We start from the raw sequence: 27,971 nt of genomic DNA, 5'->3' as shown, positions 1-27,971 counted from the left end.
AAGTTTCTAATCTACAGCCATATACCAGCAGATTCTTCTGATGCATGCTTTTAATTGTTTAAGGTTAATGGGTACCATTCAGAATGATGTCACCTAAGGAACTACATTAGAGTTTTTAAAAGTACTGTTCCACTCAAGAATTTCTCTGATATTTACGTAACTCTTCAGAGACAACTATTAATACCATTGTCTATGACACTGTTTTCATTACAAAACAATGATTTTTCTCTTTAAGGTTTTGATAATCAAACTTAAATTATGCTTAATCAAAATGGCTATGCTACACAGAACACTGCCACTTAAAAATTATTTTAATTAATGAACCTTGTATTATCTTTCCCCCTAAAGAATCTAGAATAAAATTATATCTTTAAGCATACTAACATAAAAACCTAAAAGCAAATATAACTTAATTCTTAGTTCTCAAGAGATCACACATATTAATATTTCAGATCTTTAGGAATTAATTATACTAACAATAAAAATATTCAGTAAATTCCCTAAAAAAACCAAAAAAAAGTCATTCTAGAACAGTTCTCAAAATGTTTTCAGTAAGAATGCCTGGGTTAAATGAGGAACATAAAATGACTAGAATTAAGAAAAATGCCATATTTGAACTTGGCATGGTAGCTATACATTTTAGTTATGTCAAAAATATTTCAGTTAAAATTTAATGTCATTAAAAAATAAAAAAAAATCAATGTCATTTTTGAATTAAAAATGAAATCTAGAGTAATTTAAGGGAAACATGGTGGGTTGCTTGCCTTCTACCTATTAGGAACTTTGTTTTTTGGGTTTTTTTTGGTGGAACTGGGGACTGAACTCAGGCCCTCTACTGAGCTATCTCCCCAGCTCCCCTATTAGGAACTTTGCTAGGTAAAATGTAGAACTGAAAGAGAGGGTAACACTCGAATTATTCCCTTCCTGAACTACTTAGCAGCTTCTGACTCTAAAGAATAGGTGTTGTACACAATTGAGAAATTATCTCAAAATATGAATGAAGGCACTAATCACATACTTACACTTGCATAAGATATTTGTCTTATAAAGTTGGCTAATTTGCAATAAATGCCAAAATCAATGGCTCTGTATTAGATGCTTGCTTGGGTCAAACAATCTCTTGGAGCAAAGGACAATCAACTTTCATATGACTGTAACAGAAAAGATCTGAGGAAAACCTTTTAACTTTTTAAAAAATCTGACGAATTTTCCAATCATTGGCACAAAGTCTAGTTCAATGGCAACTCCAGCCTCAATAAATGCTAACACACATCACTTCTAATGCAAAAGTAACAGAATTTAAAAAAAAAAAATCAATAAATGAATTGTATTTAAAACAAATAGGATATTTGAGTCTATTCTAGTAGCTGTTTGACAAAATACAATTGACTATTAAAAACACTTTCAATATAATGCTGATGTGGTAATATAAAAAATAATCATATAAGAATTAAACTGAACCAGCCACTCTTATTAGATACAAGAAGGCAGATAATTATTTTATAAGGAAATACTGGAGGATAAAATATATTTTCTCAGAACAAACTTACAAGAATTATCCTTAGTATTTATGGTAAACAATAAAACCAAGGAGAAATTCAGGCAAAATGTGCTTTAGGTAAATGGTATTTTCTTAAGTCTCCCCCCACCATTTCACACACACACACACACACACACACACACACACACACACACCCCACAAAGCATTCATATTGATTTATAGCTGCTTTTCTCTTACATTCTTGATTATTGTTATATTTAAAACAAAGTTAAACTTAGCCGGCAACTTATATACAATCACTAAAAAAAAAAAAAAAAAGAATCAAAATGAAGGTAAACTATTTTCCAAAGTCCAGAAAGTTTTCTTCTGGCATCTTGTCTTTCCAGGGTAGGCTACAACTAAATGGAAATCAGAAAAATGTTGTCAAATTCTACTAAATTAATTCACATAATAAACCAAGAACATCTGAAAACAGACCAAATTCCTATCAATTTATACATAAAATATTAAAATGAAAATGTCACTTGATCCAAATACTGCATAAAATGAATTACTATTCTCTATACATATCCCTTTCATTACAGCAAAATTTTACTTGAAATAAATAGCACTGAAAATACAGTATTGTCTTCCTTCTTAACTTAAGGTATGTATTGTTTAGATTATTTTTCGTATTAGACAACTGCCTCAAAGTTTTTAGTAGTATCCAATAAGTAAGCATTTGATAGATTATGACTTCTCCATTTTATTTTTTTAATTTGTAAGTTAAGATACTAATTTTAAATGTCATACTAATATTCTAAAAAGGTTAGATTTAGCAATTTTCTATATGATTTTAGAATGCAAAGTATAATCACAAAAATGAGAACTGCTTCCAACCACAAAAAGATTTAAGAAAAGCCACATGGTTTTTTAAGTAATATAGCATTGGTTCAAAAGTGCTGACACTTTTGCTTCATGTACTGCCCAAAGCAGAAGTGGTAACTCTTGCAAGTAAAATAGCTGAAGTTTTGCTGTGTAACAAAGTTGTTTGCAAATTAATAGCAAAATATATTTTAAGCATATTTTTAGTTCTGGTATGGTATAATAACTTGATAGTTATGTATGCTTTGAATAACGTGACATTCTTTTTAAAAATACCAGATTATCCAGCAATACCTACTATCAAAGCTGGGTTCTCAAATATTTGACCTTGATTAGTTTTTGACCAAAGCTTACAGGTAGAAAATGAACTTAATTCCTTTGGACAAACAGCCTACTTAATTTTCATATTAATAGCAACTTAAATTATGCCATGACATGCAATAATATGAGGGAAATTTAATGGCAAGTATTTATGATGTTTAATTTTAATCTTCCTTATTAACCTTCCAGGCAGATTTCTTTCTTTATAATCAATTTTGTTCAAAAGATAGTTATGGAGAGAGTATATTTTGTGTTGGAGAGGTTCAAAATATTGGGCTTTCCATTACTACTCTGTGAGACCATCACTAACTAGGAGAGAGAGTGGGTTGTAGTCAAGAACTGAAAGAAACTGGTCATAAGGGTTAGAACAATGCTTCTGAAAACATTATACATATGACAAACATATTTTTACAAGGCAGTCACTGAATAATTAGAATAAGCAGTCAGAAGAATTCTGTTGTCGAAAATATACATAATGTTCATCCAACTGAAGTTTAGTGCATTTTAAAAAAAAGTTAAGAAAAAAATCTTTTATGTTCCAGGTCAGCTGCACTTGATTCAAGTGTTGCTTATAGAGGTTTGTGTTGTTATAAATTAAACATGCTGCTGCCTCAGCAGCCAAAGATACTAGGAAAAATGTCCATGTCACAGAATAAATAGAAGAGTCTCTTTCAAGCAAAAAAGTTATCTCACACCAATTCGGGAAGTCATCCACTCCAGACCTTGGCATAACCTAATCCAAAAAAAAAAAAAAAAAAGAAAAGAAAAAGCATTTTCAAAATTAAGAACTTTATGATTAAACACTAAAAAGCATTACTAGTTTTAAGCCTTACTTAAAAGCATGAGCCAAAGGTGTACATGTAGCTACTAAATTGTACACCACTAAGAGAAAAACTAACAAGTTAGGTAATTTAACAAAGTTCCAAGACACAAACTGGGTAACCCACTCATAAGGTCATTTTCTTCTTGGCCTAATACCCACTTCCAAATTCTCAGGAAAAGAAGAAAAGACTAAGACGCTATTTGTCTTAAGCACTTCTCGTCTGAAAAAATGCCTCCCCAAACATTCCTGAGAATAAGAGATACACTGTTGTGATAAGTTGGCAACGTAGGTTTAAGTCCTTGCAGAAAATGTGTAAATTTTTTAAACCTTCTTTAATTCAGATAAGGTAGTTTTCTCTTAACTGACAAATGATTAAAGTAACACATGAAAAATAAAAAAAATTTGCACTGTAGAAACTTACTTTAAAAATTATTTCCCTTTTTTTGTTATTCATTATATTTTCATTTTTAATGTAAATTATAGTCAGTAATTTTGCTTACTAAAATGATTTCAACCTCCTGACAATATAAAAATATTTTTTTTAATTTAGAACAACAATAAAAAGAGTAAGAGCAAGAAAAGAAAATAAGTTGGCCTAAAGAGGAAAGAAATCTGAAGCCATAATTTCAAGACTAACACTTACCCTTCTCCTGTTAAAGCACAGCAGGACTGAATGTGCCATGGATGATCCTTAATTGAACTAAGAGTGAGGTATTTAGAGATTTCAGCAGCAGTCATGCACCCCTTCATATCCTGTTTGTTTGCAAAGATAAGCACCGCAGCCTTTCTTAAATCCTGCAATCAACAAGTATTTATATGTAAAATATCATAAGTCAAACTGAATGAATGAAGCAGGATGATAAAACATACTCAGCTGGACTGTTCAATTAAATACCCCTATTTTAAACTAACCAGAGGGTCAGTGAGCTAGCTCAGAGGACTAAGCACCAGCTTAGGCAAGCTCAGGAACAAGGGTTCAATCCCTGGCACCACATGCTGCACCAGCCATGTCCCCAAGCATGCTGAGCCGGCGACCGAGTCTGACCATGGTGGCATGTGCCTGTGATTCCAGCGCTGGGGAGGCTGAAAACTGGAGGATCACTATGAGTTTGAGCTGCGTAATGAGACCCTGAACAAACTTAAAAAAAAAACAAAAACAAAACTTAAAAAAAAGTGACCAGGTATTAACATTTAATTTTGAAAATGTACTGAAATAAAAATAATCTCAAGCACATTTGAATGATTCACTCTAACAAAAGCAGGTGAACACAAGCCAGGTATTTAAAAGTGGAGCTAAAGGAGTCAATTTAAGAAAGAAAAAAGTGAACTCAAATCATTTCATTTCAGTGGTACTAAGGATCACACCAAAGGCACTGTGCATGTTGGGCAAGATTTTAACAATGGGCCAGACTACTGACTCATCATTAAGCCCAATGTGCAGTATGGTATTATGCTGCCAAATACTACAGAGTTCTCCAAAATTTAAAATAGAATGCCAGAAGTGGGAAGCGAACAATACTTAATCTTTGTATAATATCAGCTCACTGATTAATGTTCACTGCACCCCAGAATTGTTTCCTTTTCTTTCTTTCTTTTAGTAACTGGGTCTTGTTATGTTTTTCACAATTCTCTTGGACTCCTGAGTATCTAAAATAACAGGCCTATGCCACGTGCTTAGCCTGCACTGTTCTTGCTACGTAAACACTGAAAATAATGTAAATATTCATTAATAGAACTGATTGCTATGGAATACTCTATCACTAAAAGAGATGAATTAAAGTTGTACAGGTTGACATGGCTAAATCTAAATGTAAAAAAGTACAACTTACAGAAAGACAAATAATTTTATGGAAGGTTTTAAGAACACAGAATATCATTAATCTATATAATTTATATTAAAACGTAACACAAAAATCATCACTACTTACAAACTGCCTACCTCTGAGATAACTCAGAGAAGTTAAAAAAAAGTCAGATCTAAAGGTGTTGCTTCAAACCTAAAAATGAACTGAACATGGTGGTACACGCCTGTAATCCCAGCACTCAGGAAGCTGAGGTAGGAAGATTGCCATGAGTTCGAAGCCAGCCTGGCCTACATAGGGAAACCTTGTCTCAAAACAACAAACAAAGAATAACAATCCCAGGGGTGGGGGTGGGGGTGGGGGTGGGGATGGGGGTGGGGTGTAAAAGCTTCTAAAATAACTAAGATTATAGGCATGCAACACTTTGCCTGGGCAGTGAATACATTTTATTGTCTGACTTTCTGTGTCTCTCCAATACACAGAATTAAATGATTTCAAATTATTCATTAAGGAACTTTTGAAAAGACATTTAACATAACACATTAATCTTTTATTTAAAAAAAAGCAAAGTCAAACTATACATATCTTATTCTATTACTTTTTAAAAGATTTGCCTTCAAAATTTACCTCATGAGCCAACATTCTGTATAATTCTTCTTTCGTAATTGCTAGTCGCTCCCTGTCAATGCTGTCGACTACAAGAATGATGAACTAGGAGATAATTTAAAAAGAAAAAAATTCAATGATTCTAAGAAATTCAATGATATTGAGAAATTTTCTGTAAAATTTGATATGTCTTCACAATGGTGTTATATAATATGGAATATAAGATATATATAATCCAGGCCGGGGAGATGGCTCAGTAGGATAAGCGCTTGACTGGCAAACGCAAGGATCTGAGTTCAATCCCCAGTTCCGCAAAAAAAAAAAAAAGATATATATAATCCTATGTTAATAAGAAAATTGTAACATAACCTCAATAAATAAAAACTGACCAAGTTTACTTTTCTTAAAGAAAAGTGCTACCTACCACTATATAATATTTCATTTTAAAAATGGATAATAAAAGCTAACATTTAAAAATAAACAGTAATTTAAATAACATTCTAAAACGTCAAAGTACTCTTATTATTTAATAATTGCTAATGGATTACTTAAGTATAAGATAGTTTGCCTGCTGGAAAGAAAAAGATAAATACATTTTTTAAAAACTAATGAACAAGACATTTTTACAAAACAAGTACAAATACTAAAATAAATAAATATGCTGAATTGTATATATCAGCATTAATATGTGAAAAAGATGCAGGTGAAATTAGAGAAAGGCTGGAGAAACCTGTTGATGGAGGTATACGAGAAAAAAAAACCCAGGATATGCACATCAGAAAAATTAAATACATAAAGCCAAGTTTGGTAAGTAAAAAGATTTGCTGAAAAAGAGCATCTTATGAAGAATTAAACATCTCATGCAAAGATGTTAAAACTTTTAAAACTTTTAAAAATGAGACTAAATAGTGCTAAATGTTTTATATATTGGGAAAGTGACCCAAAGGATAGAATCAAGTTCCAGAGATGACTTTAAAATTAGGGTGAGTAAACAGTATAAATCAAGAAGGGTTTAGAAAGAAATAAAAGAAAAAAAATCATAAAGAACAGAATATTGAGACGGTGCCAAGTTAAAGAAGAGGACAGTGTCAGGAATTATCCCCTGCAGTTCCCTGTATTAGAACAGACACACTATAGTTACTGCCTGTCACCTCAACAGGAAGAATCTTCAAAAAGCAAGATGACAAGTATGAAAAAAGTAATGAGTGAAACACTACATACATTAAGTTCCTACCTGGAACCTGAGGTTATGAATGCTATGTTCCATGCTGGTATTCAGCAAAATCTTTTCTTTGTAGTAATTACGATGCTCTTATTGAAATAGTTTATTAAAAGAACATCTTGTGCAAATAACATCCATAATTACTCTCTTTCTAAACCTAGGCTAAGTCTTCTAGAGTTTGAGCAATTTCAAAAACTAGCACTTGAAATGTTGCAAGTATGGTATACATGAATCATCCAGAATAAACTTTGATGCATCATGAAAGATAATTGCTATTTTCAGAACTAGAATTAACTGTGAACTTTTAAAAAAGTACTGATGCTATTTAAATGTCATACCAAAGTGTTGGCTTCTCAGTCTCTTCTGCCTGTCTGTACCCTCTCACTCAAGTAAAATAACCCAGTGCTACTCCAAGAGCTGAGTGTCTGTCATGTGTCATCTGGTTTTACTACTGACACACAGCACTCGAAAATGTACAGGCACATATGACATTACAACACAAATTCAGGAGAACATGTCTTTAGTGTAAGAAGCCAACTTTGTGCTTCAGAACATCTTTGCCTTATATCCTCTTTCATCTCCAATTTTTAAAAGGTTTCATTTTTAGAAAAAATACATAGAGGTAATTGGTTAGGTGCACTTCTTTCTCCCTACGGCGAAAAAATACTTGGATGGAATTGTACACTAGAATTCTCAAACATAAACTCTCAACATTGCATGATCTTAAGATCTGTCTCCCGGGGCTGAGGAGATGGCTCAGTAGAATAAGTGCTTCCCTGGCAAGTGTAAGGGTCTGAGTTCAATCCCTGATTCCGAAACAAAAAAAAAAAAAGATCTGTTTATCAAAATATAAAAACAGAAATAGAACATAGATCACATTTATTCCTCAGGCTGGGTTTGAACTAACAAAAAGGTGACAGAGACTATGAGGATGGTCTACAATTTTAATTCTATTAAAATAGGAATCAAAATTCTGAATTGCTATTTGTAAAGCCTGTATTACACCTAAATATCTTATACTTCCTCTAATCAGGCCATCTTACAAAGTTTTGAGATCTTGGGAAAAGCTAATGTAATTTCTCAGAGTGTCAGATTTATCTAATTTTTAAGGATATTATAGTTACTGTAGCAATATACTCATGCAGCCTAGCCAAAAGTATGCATTCAACTAATAACAGCACTCCGTATACTTCCAAAACTTCAGAAGTCATCATAGCATACCTCTGTGTTTGAGTAATATGTGTTCCAGGATGACCGCAGTGATTCTTGTCCTCCAATATCCCACATAAGAAAATGAGTGTTTTTCACAACTATTTCTTCAACATTGCTTCCTATAGTTGGAGAAGTATGAACCACTTCATTCATTAAGCTGTTGAAAGATAGGCACCATCAGAACATTTTTGGCTATACTGAGAACTTGAACACTTTCTTCTTTTGGTGGGGTTTTGAAGACAGGGTTTCAGCACACAGTCCAGGCAGGCCTTGAACTCACAATGGTCCCTCTGCCTGACCTTCCCAAGTGCTGGGATTTCAGGTATGTGTCACCACACCCAACTTTTGAAGCAAATTTTAGCTCTGTATTTTTAAGATGAATAAAATTTTCTTATTTCTATCAACGATAAGACTTCTTAGCTAGGAAACTGATTTTTTTTTTCTTTTTGGCAGAACCAGGGATTGAACTCAGGCCCTTGGGTTTGCAAAGCAAGCACTTATTCTACTGAGCCATCTCCCCGGCCCCAAAATTGTAGAATTTTTTTTTTTTTGGGGGGGGTATGTGATACCAGGGATTGAACTCAGGACCTTGTGATTGTTAGGCAAGCACTTCTTCCACTAAGCTAACTTCCCAGCTCTTTCTCCCCCCTCCCCCGCTTTTTTTTTTTTTTGGTGGAACTGGGGATTGAACTCAGGCCACTGTGCTTGCCGGGCAAGCGCTTATTCTACTGAGCTATCTCCCCGACCCTCAGAAACTGATTTTTTGGAGGAGTTTTTCTGAGTTAGGGTTTCATTAGGTAGTCCATGTTGGCCTTGGACTTTGTAGGCCTGGCTGGCCTCAAACTCAGTATCCTCCTAATCCAGCCAATGGATTGAACTACACATAATATGGACAGAAGAAGGGAGCACTGTGGTGTGATGCTTATCAGTTAGATGAGAACCCATGCCCTACTCTGTGATGCCCGTATCACAACGTAGCAACCACTGGGTACTTGGCTATGAAGGACATCTTTGTTAGGATGTTTGGTAAGAAAGTAGAGAATTAGCCATAAAACTTAATTCAAGCTTATTAATTAAAACTTAATTCAAGCTTATTAAATAATACTAGAGTCTTACAAAGATAAGGCCATGGGCAAATTAAAATTTCACTTAAAAGGCACTATAAATATTTTCACAGTTCTGATGTTCACACCACTTTTACTATCATAAACATTTGGTTGAGTCACATTGTGACTCACTGAACTCATATGTGTTTGCTGACAATTCCAATAGTGTTGGAATTGAAGAGACAACCTCCTCTTGGGTCCTCCCCCCCGCCTTTTCAGGGGTGAGGGCACTGGGGTACTGAGTGAAATGCAGGGCCTTATGCATAGTCAAGGACTCCACCACTGAAATACATCCCTAGAATTCTCTTGAATTTTTTTTGAGACAAGAGTCTCACTATGTAGTGCAGATTGGCCTTGAACTTAAAACAATCCTCTTGCCTCAGCATCCCCAAAAGGGATGACCTTGAATTTTATATATATTTTTAAAGCTATGTGCCAAATGATTTTAGTAAAAAATGAGACAGTTTCTGAAATGTTTGTATTTGCTGCTTAAAGGCTAAGTCATATTAAAATATTCAATGACCAATTAAAGTGGTCATAGCTATTTGACTTCAAAACAATAAACCATCAGGAAATAACATTTTTAGCAAAGTACCTGAAAAATAGGTCATACATTGGCATTATGTGAGTATTTCTGGTGAGGTTCCCAGACAAAAGATAAGTAGTAATGTATTTCTCTCAAAGTCTCCAACTTCTTCTTTTTGCAAGCTAGAAAAGCACTATTTCGAATGTCATTACTTGTCATTACAAGTCTGGCTATGTTAAACAATTCCAAAGCTATGAGTCAGGGAAACAACAGCTTCCTAGAGATATTAACCTATTTACGTTTATTTCAGTGCAGGAAGAACTACATGAAACCCTCTTTATCATCGCACCCAGCACTGTAATTTGTGCTTTATGTTAGTTTTCTATTAATTATTTCCATCAAAGTCAGAAAACAGTGAGTATCTGTGAAGGCTTAAAAAACATACATGTCTATTCACTTCTTTTGTAAATTTTGTTTGGTAAAATGAGAAAAAAGTTTATGTTTTTCTATCACCTTACAAGAGGAACAGCATTTCATCTTATATAAATGGTTTCAAGAATAAAAAAACTATTAAGTAAGCACCAATACTTACAATTGATAAAGAATGGTGGTTTTCCCTGCATTATCCAGTCCCACTATAATTACTTTGTGTTCTGCAAAAAGGAAAACCAGAAACATTTAATACTATTGCATAATTACAATTGCAGGCTTTCAGCAATGATTATTAGTTAGCTTGTTAATGAGAATTATTTAGTGGGTACTGCTGAGCTAAAATAAAATAAAGAACTAAAAAAAGTAATGAAAGAAACTATGATGCTAAGGACTTGGCTAAAGGAAGGCATCTATTATGATGCTCTCAGCCCAATTCTCTTGTAAAGAACGTGAGAAACAGAGAACTTGGGTTGGGAGAGGGGGATCCACACAGTAATATACATTTAATGAGCTCTACCTGCTTTGCTTGCCAGCTTAAGGTCTCTGTTTATGAAGCTGGCTATAAGTCACATTGTTTTCACATGTAAAGTTTTCCTTCTTGCAATGTACCAGGACTTTTTTTCTTCCCTTCGCTTAAAAATCCCTCATTCAGAGCTGAAAACTGCTGGAGGTACTCGCCAGATAGCTTAGTGGCCTGCTTAGGTAGATGCAGGGGAGGGGTTTCGACACCCAGCCTGCAGCACCACCACCACCCTGCCCACCCCTGGAGCAAGAGACTGGGCGTGGACTGGTCATGGTGGCACGTGCCCATGATCCCAGCGTTTGGGTGGCTGAAAAACAGGAAGGATCACTATAAGCCCAATCTGTGTAGTGAGACCTTGTAAACCCTGTAGTAAATAAATACATTAAAAAAAAAAAAAAAAAAAAAACACTAAAGGCATTTCCCTGTCACCAAGACACACATACTCTCAGTTTTTCTTTCCTTCCAGTAAATCTACAGAAATAAGATAATACTTGGTCTTTAGTATTATTTTCTATATAAATTCTACAATTTTTCTGAGCAGATACTACTTTCACTTTGTACAATAAAGTCCTCTTCTATGATTTGCTCCTCCTGGGCAATGCACTAACAGTCACTTTTAGCAGTTGATAAAGCTATTCTTCTCTGTCAAGTGGTAGAGATTTTTTGAATGCAGAAGAGAACACGCCCACATATTCTCTTTTTTACATTTTAACCTACACAGAGTATATCAAAGATTCCTTTTCTCCAGGGTAGAATTGATTTGAAAAGCTACTAGGTAACTTTACCAGGCAATGCTAATAAAGTTGCCAAAAGAATTACAAGCAGTCAATCCAAAATCAGTAATTTGGCACATTCCATCCACACTGGAATTTTGTATTGCTTGATAAACTGAGAAATGACAAAATTCTGATAATACATCACACTAAATATCAGGTCATGCTCCTATTAAGTGTTAATACTCTGCCATCCAAATGAAAACGAGAGGTCATAGTACACAGACTAGTTCTGGAGCTGATGAAACATCTTTTTATCTTTTAATAACCCTATAATGCACTGCCTATAATACTGAGAACAGCGGGGCTGGTGAGATGGCTCAGTGGTCTAAAGCACCTACTTTGAACAAGCTTAGCAAAGCATAGGGACCATGGTTCAATCCCCCAGCACCACATGCCAGCCAGCCCTGCTCCCTGGTGGGCTGAGCTGGCCACACACACACGCAAACACACACACACACACAAATAAGTAAAATTAAAAAAAAAAAAAGTACTGAGAACAGGGAGCCATGGTCCACTGGAATCACTATTTAACTATGGCAGATCCTGCTTTGTAAAATAAAGCAAAACTCAACCACTGTAACTGTCCCTCTCTAATTCTTTTAGTTCATATCCCCTAATTTCTTTCTTTTCTTTTTCTTTCTTTCTTTTTTTTTCAGAACCGGGGATTGAACTCAGTCCCTTGCGCTTGCCAGGGAAGCGTTTATTCCACTGAGCCATCTCCCCAGCCCCCATACCCTCTAATTTCTAAGAAGCAAATTCTGAAATGTGTACTTTGTTCTTCTTATGAACAAAAGCTAATCAGCAAAAGAACAAAAAGAATGTTTGGGACTAGGTATTCTAAATTTGGTAACAAATTTAAATTCCACTGCCCAGCATCAAGATATCAAGATGTCCTGAAGCAGTGACGAAGAAGTCACTTACCTAAAAGTCAGCAAAACACAGGTGCAGATACTCCTGAAAGAGTGTGCAGACAGCACCAGATGGCTCACTGTGGAGTCAACTCATGAGAATACCTGAGGCCATTTTCAAGCAATCTTGCTTCACATTTTGTGTCATGTTGATGATTACAATATTTAAAGGCTTGATGGGAAAACATAAATAATGCATCATTTTGAAAGGTTGGTCCCAAATGTGAACTAAAGGTGGGCAGCATTTGGATTTCACTGAAGTTTCGTGAAGTTTCAAATGTCTGATAAGCTTAAGGTAGGATTCCAACTCCTCCTTTCCTCCACTCCACCAATGACAGGGAATTCAGACAGGTAGAACAAAATATACAACTTCAACTCTGTCTTGTGGTGAGGGTGTTCAAAATTATGCTTAGGATAAAATGTGACCTTACTTCTGAAGTTAAAACTATCATCTGTAATCTGAACTCATATATGTGTAACACAAATTTAACAGAAAAGAACAGCTACATGCTTTACTGAAGCATACAATAAGGGCTTATTTTTACAGCTATATTATAAAAAAATTTTAAAATCATCTATACAGTAAAAATAAAAGCATATTCAAAGGTCAACCACTAAGCACCAAGCTAAAAACGAAGCTGTGTTTTGCTGCTTTTTGCTGCTACTTAAGTAGGTCAATGACCAAAGATTTCACTTTACATATCCTAATTAAGAACCTTTTTTGGCCTTTCAAGGAACAATGAGAAAAATATGGATAGTGACATGCAAAATGTGATTAAAATATATGGCGAATGTTACCATTCAAAAAAAACATTACCATAAAAGACACATTTCCCGGGCCGGGGAGATGGCTCAGTAGAATACGCACTTGCCTGGCAAGCACAAGGGCCTCAGTTCAATCTCCGGTTCCGCAAAATAAATAAATAAATAAATAAATAAATAAATAACACATTTCCATTAGTCTCTCTCAAAATACATCATTCTCCCCCACTTCAAACACACTTATCCTATTGTCCTTGCCACTTTCTGAAGCAATTGTGGAAGTCTTCTTCCCCATCTCTCAAAATTACAGTGAATGTCCCACTGTCCAACCAAAAGGCAGGTTCTTAAAACCATACAGTGTGTTCTCATGCGCTTTATTCAGTGATATGGCACCATGTGGCTTGTGGTTCTTTCCTGAAGTCAAAATGTCTAAGAAAGGTAAACATTTCAATTGATTCAGGCTATCAGGACAGCACACAACACAGCAACAAAAGATACAAAAGAAAATTTCCAAAACTGTTTTAAAAAGGGGCAAGAATGACGGAGTAAATGTGTTTGGAGGAAGAGGGAATATCCTGAGAGGGATTAATAGAAACATCTTTTATTGTAATAAATACATTTTAAAAATTCAAACATTCAGTGTATTTTTCAATCACATACTGTGTATGTGGACACTCTTCACTAAAAGGGAAAAAACTGAATATGTTGTTTTAAATAGTCACTAATGTCTATATATGATAAAGGACAAAAATTAATGACACAGTGTTGTACTGTGTTTTTAAAAATGCATATCAAAAACACAACTACTATTGGGTAGAGTTATATGAGATTGCTTGATGTTAATAAAGGGCCCTCTACCTTTAAAAACAAAACTGCATGCTCCTGTACTTCTATCTTTTTTTCTGTCACAGATAACAAGGTGTTCATATTACCTCATATTATACACTAAAGCACCCACAAAAATCAACTGAACTATAGTGCTTCAGTGTCAGAAAGATGTTCTGTAAAGCTGCCTTAGTATAAATGATTTCCTTCATATGCAACAGTTTAGAGCAGGTGAGAAAAGACACTTGCTTGTCTTTTTTGTATTACTCATCAATAACTTTCATTATGCTGAACTAACAGTTAAAAAAAATTAAAATATCACTTATGCCTCAACTACACACAAGAAGGGAATGCCACAAAATCAAATTTTAAGTGCTGACAACACCAAATGAATGAACATTAGGCATTTACCATCATTTTTTTCTAACAGAGTAGGGATAGAGGTTTCTAGTTCACTAGAACTGGAATGTCTAAAGTTATGAGGAGCAAAATATATGAATATAAATCTTTACAATTTTAACCAAACCTCAACACATACATAAACATACATTCTTTACTTCTAACCCCTCAAACTACTTTCAATAAAAGCTAAATATTTAGCTAAGTGGCTGAAATAGTCCATGTCATCTAGTGTTAAGCAGGACAAATAAAACACCTTTAGGGGGTGGAGATATGGCTTAAATGCCTGCCTGGCAAGAGCAAGGTCCTGAGTTTGGAACCTGGTACCATTAAAAAACAAAAGAGTCAATTTAAACTTTGAAGACAGAAATTAAGCATTTTTTCAAAAGCATTATTAAAGTCAATTTTCTGTCAGATAACAAGGTGTTCTCATGCTTAGGATAGGAATGTTTATATTAGGAATGTGCTACGTATACTTTAAAATCTTTGTGGAAACCAAGAAAATTTTAGATTTAGCCATCATCATAATCATTAAGGTCAGTGAATTAAAATTTTTCAGAGCTAAGCCTTCACACCGTTAGAGTTATCCAGGAATCACATTTCACCACAAATACCCCCATAAAGGGCTGGGATAAAATTCTTCCAGTGCAGCTTTGTTGTTCATCTGCAGAGCCCAACACAAGCCATGTTTATTTATACTAAATAAAGAGAAAAATCAATCTCCAAGTCTGTTTAATTTTGATGCAGAAATGTATCTACAGTCTTGGCTATAAAAAATGTTAGTTTTTTCAATTTCTTTACAATATGCTTTTTAAAAAAAGTACATAAAGAAAGACTAAACAAGAACTCAAGATTTTTTGTTTTTGTTTTTGTTTTTGGCAGAACAGGGGATTGAACTCAGGCCCTTGTGCTTGCCAGGGAAGCGCTTATTCCACTGAGCCATCTCCCTGGCCACACTGGAAATATTAGGTCCCTGTGAAAACTCTACTTCAATCCTTAGGATCATTCCAAAAAAGGCAGAAAAAAAAAAAAAAAAAAATTTTTTTTTTTCATATACTCCATTCCTGGGCCTGCCAGTCCAGCCCCACCCCAGGGCACCCTGAGTTGGCAATTGAGACTGGGCATGGTGGTGCAAGCCTATAATCCCAGCTCTTGGGAGGCTGTAAACAGGAGGATCACTAGGAGTCTAATCTAGTACTGAGCCCCTGAACACCCTGTAGACCCTTCCCTAAAAAATAAAAAAAGAAATTTAAATTAAAAAAGAAATTTAAAAAGAATAGCTTATTAGGTAAAAGAGAAACAACCTGGCAAACAGTAAGATTAAATACAGGTAAAACAAGACAAGTGAAGAGTCTAAGTAAGCCCCACTTAATGCACACTGTAAGGTCACAGGCCAGGCTGAAGAGAAGTGTCTGAAGCTATAGTTCCTCAATGCATAACAAGAGAATACAACATAGTTTCCAGAAAATTCAAATGCTGCCCTCAGGTAGGTTATGGTTTAAAAGGCAAATGTAGCCAGTGAGACAGCTTAGTAGAATAAGTGCTTGCCCAGCAAGTGCAGGGTCCTGAGTTCAATCCCCAGCACTGCAAAAATACAATACAGTACAATACAATACAAGGCAAATTTTTAAGAGGCAGAAACAATCTAGGTTTTTAAGCTTGTCTGATTAAAGTCATAGTTTAAAACTATATTTTATACGATGACCTAGTACATACACAACTGAAGTTTCACAGAACAATGCCTTTATGAATTATATTCAGATAGTTTCTACTTTAGGAGGTTCATTCCTATTTTACATGCTGGTCCTCATAAAGCTCACAATGTAATGTATTAATGATTTATGCTGGACAGTTTGGGGGAAAGTCTGGTTTAAGAAATACAATTTAAAAAAACAAACTGGGTGAGTACAAAAACATGAAAAATGCTGAAATCCAAGAAGCTCAATAAATTTCAAATAGGAAAAATATAAGGAAAAAGCAAAGCTGTGTAGGTACAGAATGGCTAATTTCTTGAAAGCCAAATGAAAGGCGAAAGGAACAAGAAGAAAAGGTCAGACTACGTGGCAATAAAGATACAAATACTAATTGAAAAAAAAAAAAAGAGGCTAAAAAAATGAAAACTTTGCATACAAAAAAAAAAAAAAAACAAAAACAAAAAAAAAAAACTACCTAGGATGCTATATTCAGCAAACATGTACTTTAAAACTTTTTTTTGCGGAACTGGGGATTGAACTCAAATCCTTGTGTTTGCCAGTCAAGCATTTATCCTATTGAGCCATCTCTCCAGCAACATGTACTTTTTAAGAACAAAAACAAAGTACTTTTTCTGATAAAAGAATAATCATCAACAGAATTGCAGTACAAAAAATGTTAAAGAGTTCATGTGCTTTAAAGACTTGCGGGGAAAAATCAGAAAAGTCGAAAAGGGCTAATAAAATATCAATAAAGGCAAATGGGACAAAGAAAAGACAAATGGTGCAGGCCACACAATAAACTGTAACATACAGCCATACCCACAAACTCCACCAAGCATTCCAATTAAAGGGTAGAGAATTTCTCAACACTTTTTAAAAAAGCAAGTTCTCTGTAAGATAATAAATCACAGAAAATCTAAGACTACTACAATCATCTTAATTATACATCACCCACAAGTATAGAATACACATTCTTCTAAAATAAAACAGATCTAGACACGAGTATCAACGACAAAACCAGGAATAGTGTTGCACGCCTGTAATGCTAGCACTCAAGAGGCTGAACAGGAATTGAAGGCTGGCCTGAATCACACAGTAAGATCCTGTCTCAAAACATGGACATGTAGACACACATAGTCTCAACAAATTTACAATAAAATAGAAAACCACAAGACAATTATAGTAGGAACTAAGCTCAAACTATTTAAAAAAAAAAACAAATAGGGGTTGGGGAGATAGCTCAGTAGAATAAGCGCTTGCCTGGCAAGCGCAAGGGCCTGAGTTCAATACTCGGTTCTGCAATAAATAAATAAATAAATAAATAAACAAATACAACATCTGCACACTAACAGAAGCACAAACCATAGCTCTTAAAAGACATTGTTAAAAAGTAAAAAATATTTAATTAGATATTAAAATGAAGCACAATAAAATGTGTGTAATATGCTTAAGCCATATGTAAGAGGGACATTTACAGCTCTGAAATATTTAAATCTGATAAAGGAAAACAGAATAACACAATGGTCCACTCTTGACAGGCTAGGTAGTAAAAGCAAGTAAGTCCAAAGTAAATAGAAGAAAGGAAATAAGTAACAAGAATAAAATAGAAAACAGAAAACTGATAAAGGAAAGTAAAATCTATTGCCTTTTTTAAAAAGATAAAGTTGGAGGCCTCTAATTATTAGCCTCCAAAATTTACCATCAAGTTAATAGTAATGAGATGGTATAATATGACCTACAGACAGACTGATGCAAAAGAAAACAGAAATAAGACTCATATTTATATGACCACCTGAGTTTAAAGAAAGGCTTCATCCATTTTGAGGGGAAAATTCTTCAGAAAATTATGCTGACACAAGCAGATGTCCAGGGGGGGGGGAATGAAACTCAATCCCTGGTCACATCATAATCTAAGAGTAATCTGTGGTGGTCACAGAGCTAAAGTGTACAGGCCTGAGTTTCTAGGAAGGGAAAGAAAGTTCTTTTTTTTTTCTTTTTTTTCTTTTTCTTTGAACAATAAGACTTCACCAAAATTAAAAATTTCTTAGCACAATCTCCAAAGAAAGAATAAAAGTGAGGGTACAACTCACTGGTACAGCAGTGACTTGATGATCAGTTCCTAGCACTGGGGGATACTGAAAGGAGGTGGCATCCATTGGAGGAAAACACAAAATACAATGTCTGATAAACTTAGTTTCAGAGTACTACAGATTAGTAATTGCTCAAATTATATAATAAAAAGACCTAATTTTTTCAAGTGGCAAAAAAACCTTGAACTGTCTTCAAAGAAAAATATCAAATGGCAAAAAAGAGTGTGAAAAATAGCATATCCTATGGTCATCAGTAAAATAGAATCACAGCTACTATGAGATATACATAACAGAATGCCTAAATTAGGAACACTGGCAACACCTGTTGGTAAGGCTGTGGGATAAACAGAAATCTTTTAAAAAATTGCGGGTAACTTCATATAAAGATGATCTAACAGGGGCTGGGGAGATGTCTTAGTAGAACAAGCGCTTGCCTGGCAAACTCAAGGGCCTGAGTTCAATCCCCAGTTCTGCCAAAAAACAAAAACAAAAACAAAAAACAAAGATGATCTAAAACCTCTACAAAATAGTCTAATGCTTTTTTAAAATAAATAAATAAATAAAACTAGTACTCAACGAGGACAGAAATTGTATTGGTATAATACTCATTTTTTAGAGAATGAAAAGTATATCTACAAAAAGTCAAAAGGAAATTCATAACATCAATATGTGAATAATTAAACAAAACAGTATATTCATGCAACATAATTATAAAAGGGCAATAAAGGGCCTGGGGAGATAGCTCTGGGTCCCAGGAGATAGCTCAGTAGAATAATTGCTTGCCTGGATAGTATAGGGTCCTGAGCTCAATCCCCAGTACTACAAAAAAAAAAGTGCAATGAAGAAAAAGAAAGGTAATGTGAAAGGCTAATTCAAAGAGATACAGAAGAGCTGGGATGATGGTGGATGCCTATAATCCCAATACCTGGGAGACTGAGACAGGAGAGTCACCAGGAATTTGAGGCAAGCCTAGGCTACATAGTTGCGTTCAAAACCAATCTGTGTTTTTAATTGATTTCTCTGAGTCTCTTCAACATGACTCCTGTTCAGCCATGCTGAAGCTGCCCTGAAGGCTAATGTGATCATGGTGAGACCTGTCTCAAAAGAGCAAAACCCAAAAGCCCCAGAGATATGAAAGCAAAAGTAGAAGAAAGGGGGCCTGCCCCTTAGCTCAGTTCATTAAGTGGCTGCTTCAACAAAGCAGTCAGGCTCAGGTTGCTGTGGTTCGATAGCCACAACTCAAGCCAGCCAAACCTGCCCTGAAGGCATTCAGAACATAAAAAAAAACAAAAAAGTAGAGTAGAAGTGTACTGTAACTGAAGTGAAGACAGCATTTGTAAAATAATACCAAATAAAAAATATAGTAGCTGAACCAAAATATCCAATGAGACGTTTGGAAGACAAGCAATAATAAAAGAAATTATTAGGGGCCAGGGAGATAGCTCAGTAGAATAAGTGCCTTCCAGGCAAATACAGGGTTCTGAGTTCAATCCCTGATACCTTAAAAAAAAAAAAAAAAAAAAAGAAAATTAAAAAGATAATACACTAGGATACATTAGGAGAAAAAAGACTTTAATAGCCAATTTATAACAACAGTATTTTCAGAAAAGTAGAAAAAAATTCCTAAGAAAAAAATTCCTGAGAATTTTTTTTAATTTCTAGAAGAAACACAGCTTTACACTGAAAAGATCTTGACAGCTCACAAAAATTACTGAAAACATAAAACACAGTACACCCTGTAAAATTTTAAAATTCTAGGATATAAACAGAAAATTCCAAAATACATTACAAAGAAGGGAGAAAAAAGCCAAGAATGATAGAGGTCTTCTCCACAATCACTTCAAGTTGGAAGTTAAAACAGTCTCTTTAAAATTTTGAAGTTACTTATACAATTAACCCAAACTTAAGTCAAAACTGAAGATAAATGAGTACATTTTCAGATGTTTGGAACTGCAACAAAATCTACCACTAATGGATACACTAACAAGAAACTTTTAAATGATGGGCTTCACCAAAGTTACACACAAAGGAAGAGGAAGACATGGCTTAATAAAAAAGAAAGGCATAGGAAATCCCTAGAAGAACAAGGACAATTCCAGAACACCAATGTACAGAGCACAGAGAGCTATGCTGGGATTACACCAGGACGGAAGTCAAGGGTGTAAAGAAGAAAAACAAACTTTTAGGTGCAAGGTGGGAAAAACGGTTATAGAAAGGATCTGAGATATTGTGAAATCTCTTAAATCAAATGTACAAAGGAAATTAACACAGTATCATAGTTATTTACTTGGGAAAAATGGAGAAAAGGAGGATTATATACACCATGAATTAGCAATAATAAAACTTTACAGCCACAAAAGACAGTTCAAATTAAGTCAAATTTATATTAAGATAATGGGCATGCTGTGCCAGCCTGGCCCCTGTGGCACACTGAGACAGTGATTGAGACTGGGCATAGTTGTATGCATCTGTAATCCCAGAGATTGGGAGGCTGAAAACGAGGATCATTTCAAGTCTGATCTGTGTAATGAGACCCTGTAGACCCTGTACTAAATATATATAAAAAATTTATATTAAGATAATGAAAAAGAGTAACAGACAAAACACTTTCTAGTCTACCACAAGTGTTTACAATTTCTAGACAGGCATAGTATTCAAGAAATATGTATGGGACATGGGGAAAAAAGTTAAGTGTTTAAAGAAAAATAATTGATACACAGCATTTCAAGACTTCAGTATTATTTTACTTTTTTAACCTATATGTATTTGATATAGTTTTATACTTAAATAAAGCAAAACTAAGAAATTGAAAGTATCATGGTACTTAGAATACAGCAGTTAATAACACAAAATTCATGTCTCTAGGAATTTCCACTAGAAGAAATAAAAACACACATAAAGGTAAACCACAATTATAGATAGTAACCAGAAAAAAAGTGAAGAGACTGAATGAAAGTGAGGGTGGGAAAAGTGCTATTTTTGAAAAAGTGATCAAGAAAGCCTCTGAGGAATAGGATGTAGTAAGAAATCTGAATGGATTAATGGATTGAAGTTTATAAAGGTAGGGATAAACAAGGTTCTAGAAGACAGGGAGCAGACAGTAAGTTTAAGTTTAATATGCTTAAAACCAGGAAAAAGTCCAGCTACTAGAATAAGCTAAAAGAAAAAGAAAAAAGTAAGACACAGCATCTGAGCAGTAAAAAATAACACTTTCATAAAAAGTTAGGTATCAGTGCTCAGGATGATAAACATGAAACTGATCAGAGAGGAAAAAAAAATCAATAACCAGTGATACAGCTAATCATTAGCTAATGATAGCTGATCATTAGCCAGTGCTATTACTTGGCTAATAGCTCAGTGGTATAAGCACTTGCCTGGCAAGCACAAAGTCATGAGTTTGATCCCTGGTACCACACACACACACACACACACACACACACACACACACACACAAAGATGTTATTAATATTTGGATAATAAGTGAACAAGAATTAAAATCTTAGGTCATTTGCCTTTCTGGTAACATTAGAAGAAGGAAAGACTAAGCCTACGAAAGTTAAAGAAATTTTAAAAAGCCAACTTTAGAGACATGAGTTTAAAAGTACCAAACACACCGTCAAGTATCTATTTTGTAAAAAACATACATATACAACCACTTAGATATAAGAGTGTTTTGAAAAGTATTTAGATTTTGAAATTATTTCTTTCAATAACTGTGTCAAATTAATCAGTCTTCTGGCTTCATATTAAACAATACAATATTATAGAGGTCAATTATGTATTTTCAAATTCTTTACTTAGGCAATATGTTTTAGTATAATTATACAAAAAAAGTAACTCTTTTATGAGAAGATGACTGGGGATGTGTAATAAAATAAAAAATCTATCACACAAAAATCAAAAAAGACATAATAATGAAAACAAGGTAAGATAAGGGAAAGGAGTCCATAAAACAGATTTGCACTTCTTAACCTGGCTACCCACTAGAATCATGTTGGTATTCACACTTAATTGGTTTAAAAGGAAGCCCTTGACATAATACTCAGCCTAAAAGAAGAACCTTTGGATTAGATGTATATGGTTGAACATAAAATGCTCAGATTGGTAGTTAATTCTATTAATACAGAAAATAAAAATACAAACTAAGATAGGAACCTGATCGCCTGATATTTCTGCTTCGAAAAAAGTGCCCGATGACCAATCTCTTCAATCACTCTAATTCCTCTATACAACTTAATGTCCTGGTCAAAAGCTGAGGCCCCTCTGGGCTCTGAGGCCCTCACCTATCCTCACCAATCTCACCTCATCTAGTTGCAACAACCAAACTCAGATACTATACAACTAAACTAAACTACTGTCATCTTCCTCAAATGTACCAAATTACTTCCTTCTTTTGCATATTAGTTTTTCTGCCTAAAACAGTCTGCCCCTTTTCTTCAGTGTACCTAAATTCCTATGCTCTATTTAATCCATATATGGCTTATTCTCTATAAACTCTCCCAAGAAGTACCTGAGAAAAATCATCCACTTTCTTCTTTGTGCCATCACTGGCACAAAATTAAATAGATTTCTACAAACATCTATTTAATAATTTACATCATTTCTTTTTCTAGGTTTAATTCACTAATCTCTGAGTGCTTTGAGAGCAATAATAACCTGTGTCTTTTCCATTTTTGGTCTTTGTACCTCCCATGCTTAATTCTGAACACTAGATCATGAACTACAATACTAATAAATGTTAAAAGGGAGAGAACAGGGCTGGCCACACAGCTCAGTGGATTAAAGCACCTGCTTAGGCAGACACAGGGACTGGGGTTTGATCCCTGATGTGCCATACTGGCCCTGCCCCCGGGGAGCGCTGAGACAGAGATTGAGACTGGGTCTGGTGGCGCGTGCCTGTAATCCCAACTCTTGGGAGGCTGAAAACAGGAGAATCACTGAGTCTGATCTGTGTGAGACCCTGTAGACCCTGTACTAAATACAAAGAGAGAGAGAGAGAGAGAGAGAGAGAGAGAGAGAGAGAGAGAGAGAGATAAAAGTGGTGGAATAAACATTAGCTTTAAATTTTGAAGAGGAAAGCTAAATTCTAAGGAGAAATGGGCTCTGAGATAACCTGAACAAGGACATGACTACAAAAAGTAGCCTGTGAATGTGTCATCCTCTCTTGTATCTTACCTTTATCTCTTTCTTTCCTTCCGATTTTGATTAAGGAAGCACCAAAACAGAAAAGATAAACAGCAGTGGTAAAAGAAAACGGAGAATGGGATAGGGTTCACAGGACAATCAAAGGCTTTGATGGATTTTCATTTTTTAAATTAGGGGAACATAATCAAAATACCATTACTATACCTCACAGAACTAGAAAAAATATTCCTCAAATTCATCTGGAGCAAAAGACATCTAGAATAGCAAAGGCAATCTGGGCAAAAAAGGCAAATCAAGAGGAATCATAATCCCTGTCTTGAAATTATACTACAAAGCTACTGTGATAAAATCAGCATGGTATTGGCAAAAAAAAAAAAAAAAAGAAAGAAAGAAAGACCTGAGAACCAGTCGAACACATTAGAAGATGCAAGCACAACTACAAATACACTGAGCCACCTGACAAAGGAGTCATACATCTACACAGGAAGAAAAGTAGCCTCTTTAATAAATGGTGCTATAGAACCTCATTCTCTATCCGCCAAAAACTAAAACTAGACCCATGTCAATCACCATGCTCTAAACTAAGGTCAAAATGAACCATAGATCTAAATATTAAAACAGAAACACCAAATCTACTGGAAGAGAAAATACGTGGAAATCTTGAAGACATAAGGGGAAGGAGAGACTTCATAAAAAAACACCCAAACTACATGGTACAATCAACAAATAGGATCTCATCCTAATGAAAAGCTTTTGCATATCAAACAAAATTATGAACAAATTGAAAAGACAACCCACAGACTGGGAAAAAGTTTCAGCCAACTGTCCCTTAGTCAAATGATTTCTATCTAGAACACAAAGAATTTTTTAAAAATTCAGACTCCCAAAACGGCATTGACTCTCAGATGAATACAAATGGTAAATACATTAAAAAGTGTTCAACATCATTGATCATTGGAGAAATAGAAATTAAAACAACACTGAGCTTCCATCTCACCCCAGAAAGAATAACATCAAGAAATCAACCAATAAGAAATGCTGGAGTGGCTGTGGAGAAAAAGAAACCTTCCTCCACTGTTGGTGGCAGTGTAGACTGGTGAAATTAATGTGAAATTCAGTGTGGAAATTTCTCAGAAAGCTAGAATTAGAGGTCACATTCTACTCAGCTATTCCTCTTCTGGGTAAAGAATTAAAAACAACACACCACAGAAATTTACGTGCACCCATGTTTATAGCAGCACAATTTGTCATAGCTAAATCTTGGAAACAACCCAAATGCCCATCAACCAAAGAATGGATTAAAGATGTGGTACTTTTATACAATGGAGTACTACTTGGCCATAAAGGATAAACCTGAGATTTTTACAAATAACTTGAGACCACACTTGAAAGTGAAATAAATCAGACATGAGTAAATAGCGTATCATCCAGGTGTGAGAAACTAAAAGAGTAAATAAGTTTTCAAATATACAACAGAAATTGTGGAATGAGAAGAAACTGTTCAAACGGAAAAAGGATCTAGGATGGGAGAAAGGGGAAAGGATAGGAGAGAAAAGGGAAAAAAATGCACGTCAGTTATACTATTAGTGTCTCTTAGCTCATTAAAATGGCAGGTTTGTGCTAATATTGTTTGGAGAAAGTTTTATGCTCATAGCTTGTTCCCTGATTATACTTTGAAGATAAGAACATGTAATATATTAACTACTGTTATTCTATTATTGTTATGAAATTTTATTTTTTCCATTAAATAATAAATTAGGAAAACAGGTGATTATTAATCACTGCTATATTATTAATCCCATCGATACTTTTAATGGTGCATTATACTGTTACATTACTCTCTATTACAAGGATTAGAAATGTAAATTGTTGAAAAATAATGTATTTAAATTTAGAGATAATAAAAAATGCTATTTACCTGTGGTAACCGCACATATATATACACACATACGTGTACCTATAGGAACCTCACTAAGTTACATATGTATCGTATGTTTATAAAACTGAAGACTATTTTATTGTTCTCGTCCATCTACAGAGCAAATGAACCAAGCCATTGCATCCCCTTCACGACTCATTAAGTCCAGAACATATGTGTGCACACCAACAGTAACAAATTAGTACCACCACACAAAAATGTTTCATACATTGTGCCCGGCAAAATTAAGCTAGCTGATTTTTAAACTGATTTCATTTACTAAGTAACTATTCCTGTGAAAAGAACACCTAAAATTTGACAGTCCCTATTTTGATCTGGGTGTTGTCTTCCTTTAGAAGACCTCGCTTCTCACTCATTCTGACTCAGAACAGGCTGTACAACTTCTTGGCCCTTTGGATAGGCAGCGGCCAAGTACCTCGCAACCTGTTGTAGACTAATTACGGACACGTAACACCTTACACAAACCGAAAGCGCAGAGTTTCTTTAACGCCTATAGGAAAGAAAGAAGAAGAAAAAGGAAAGAACGAAAGCAATCAAGCAAAAGAGAGAAGAGAGAAGGCAAATACGACGTGGGGAGAGTTCGACGATGACTTCCAAAAAGAAACCCGCGCGCGTATCTCACTAGAACAAGTCGCTCGGAGTCCTACAGAGCGCGCAACACAGAGAGCGTGAAGGTGCACTCGAGGCTCCGAGCCGGCAAGGCCAAGCCGGCGGAAAACGAAAGAGTAAACAAATGAAAGAGTTTCAAGCTCGCGGGCAGACTCCTTGGCCCGAGCTAACAGGAGACGCGAGGGTGCTTCCCACGAGACGGAAAAGGCCGGCGAGGCATCGTTGGGCGCTGGCCGTTCCGCTCCCCCAAATCCCAGACCCGGTTCGGCTCCCGGGACGCAGACGCCCGGCCCGGGGGCCCGCCTCCCGCACGACTCGGCTCCGAAACACCGAGTTTCCGCCGCCCCTCCGCCGGCCACGTCCCGGCGTCTCGGGCCGCCCGGGTCCCCAGATCCCGTCCTCCGCGGTCCCCGCGGGGTCAGCCCCGCCGCCGGGACGAGGGTCGCCGCGCAGCTCCCTCCTCCTCACCTTGGTTACAGAAGAGGCTCCACAGTTTAGCGAAGATGAGCCCCATCATGAGCACCTGGCCGGGCCGCTGGCTCCCTCAGCAGCAGGTGCCGCCGAGCCGGGCCCCGCTCCGCCGCGCTGGCCGTGGGGACCGCGGAGAAGCCGACCGAGACCGCGCGGCGAGGGCACTGGCCAGCCGAGCGGCCTCGACCCACCGATTCAGCCAGCGGCAGAGCCGCGCCGTGTCGAGAGCCGACAGACAGTCCTTTGTTCCGAGCCCTCTGAGCCCAACGCCGACCCGTAGTCCCCGGGTCTGAACCCACCTACCCACCCAAGCTTCCACCAGTCCCAAGCCCCACCTCCGCCCCGCCTCCCTCTGGATCCGAAGACCGCCCATAGCCGGATGTTCGACGCATGACGTCGACGCGCTTACGTCAAACTACGCCGTGGACGTAGCGTTTCCTCCGGCCTCTCTTCCGGTGGGCGGGAAGCGCACCCGCGAGATAAGTGACTGGGTAGGGAAGTGCGGAATTTATCTTGGTCCGAGCTCCCGCTACGGTCACCCTTCACAAAGGATACAGGACTTACTTTGCTACGCTTACCAGGTTGACAACTGAGTTTCTGGTCCTTAAAAAGACATGAAGACCGCAGTTTCTGATTTAGAAGTCGCTATTTGCTGCCCTTTTAGCTGTACTGGTGTGTGTTTTTACCCCTTCCCCTCAGCTGGAGTAGAGGTCTTGGGTTCTGTCCCGATTTTTTTCTTTGTAATCATTTATTTACTTACTTACTTAGAACAGGGTCTCGCAACGCAGCTCTGACTCCTAGCTGGGTCTCGCAACGCAGCTCTGACTTCTCCTTTGGTCTCAGCCTCCCGAGAGCTTTGATTACTAGTGTGCGCCACCACGCCCGTCTCGGTATCAGTGACTGGCAAGGCGTGCCCAGGTAGTTGGGCTGGCAGGGCATGCGGTACCGGGCATCGAACCCCGGTCCTTGCACTTGCCAGGCAGGAGTTTAGATCGCCGAGCTACCTCCCCAGCCCCACTGCCGCGATTCTTAATTCTGGATAGAATTGATCGGGAGAGGAGCCAGAGAATGAATACCTGTAGCTGCGAAGTTGGAGATTAAATACACACACACACACTTTGGCCAAACATTAGGTAAGTTTCTGGATCTTAAATCTATGTTTAAATAATTGAAAGGTAACAGACAACAAAAAGCGTCAGCTGAGTGATAGAGCACTTAACTAAGCACTTAAGCGCCAAGTGGTAGAACACTTAAGCCACACACACATACACAACACACACACACACACACACACACACACACAGAGGAAGCTTCTCCCTTGGCGAGAGCTTAACTGAAGGAACAGTGAATTAGACAGTAGGATTTCAACCCTGGCCAACATAATCTAGTAACATACCAAAATACTTGCCTGTACC

General features: G+C 36.3%; 1 protein-coding gene across 1 annotated transcript; it reads right to left on the bottom strand.

Annotated features, from left to right (window-relative positions):
* Positions 1–705: 705 nt before the first annotated feature.
* Arl5b (ADP ribosylation factor like GTPase 5B) lies at positions 706–26,858 on the bottom strand. Its single transcript, XM_004645202.2, has 6 exons — positions 26,554–26,858; positions 10,576–10,636; positions 8,361–8,508; positions 5,939–6,022; positions 4,153–4,304; positions 706–3,419 (listed from the first exon to the last, which is right to left on the bottom strand). The coding sequence occupies exons 1-6, from the start codon at positions 26,600–26,602 to the stop codon at positions 3,371–3,373; spliced, it is 543 nt and encodes a 180-aa protein (XP_004645259.2). The 5' UTR covers positions 26,603–26,858; the 3' UTR covers positions 706–3,370.
* Positions 26,859–27,971: the final 1,113 nt, after the last annotated feature.

This window comes from Octodon degus, unplaced genomic scaffold (assembly GCF_000260255.1).
Source record: "Octodon degus isolate 3935 unplaced genomic scaffold, OctDeg1.0 scaffold00220, whole genome shotgun sequence".
NCBI lineage: Eukaryota > Metazoa > Chordata > Mammalia > Rodentia > Octodontidae > Octodon > Octodon degus.
The sequence above is the reverse complement of the archived record's forward strand: the minus strand, read 5'-3'. Positions and strand labels throughout refer to the sequence as shown.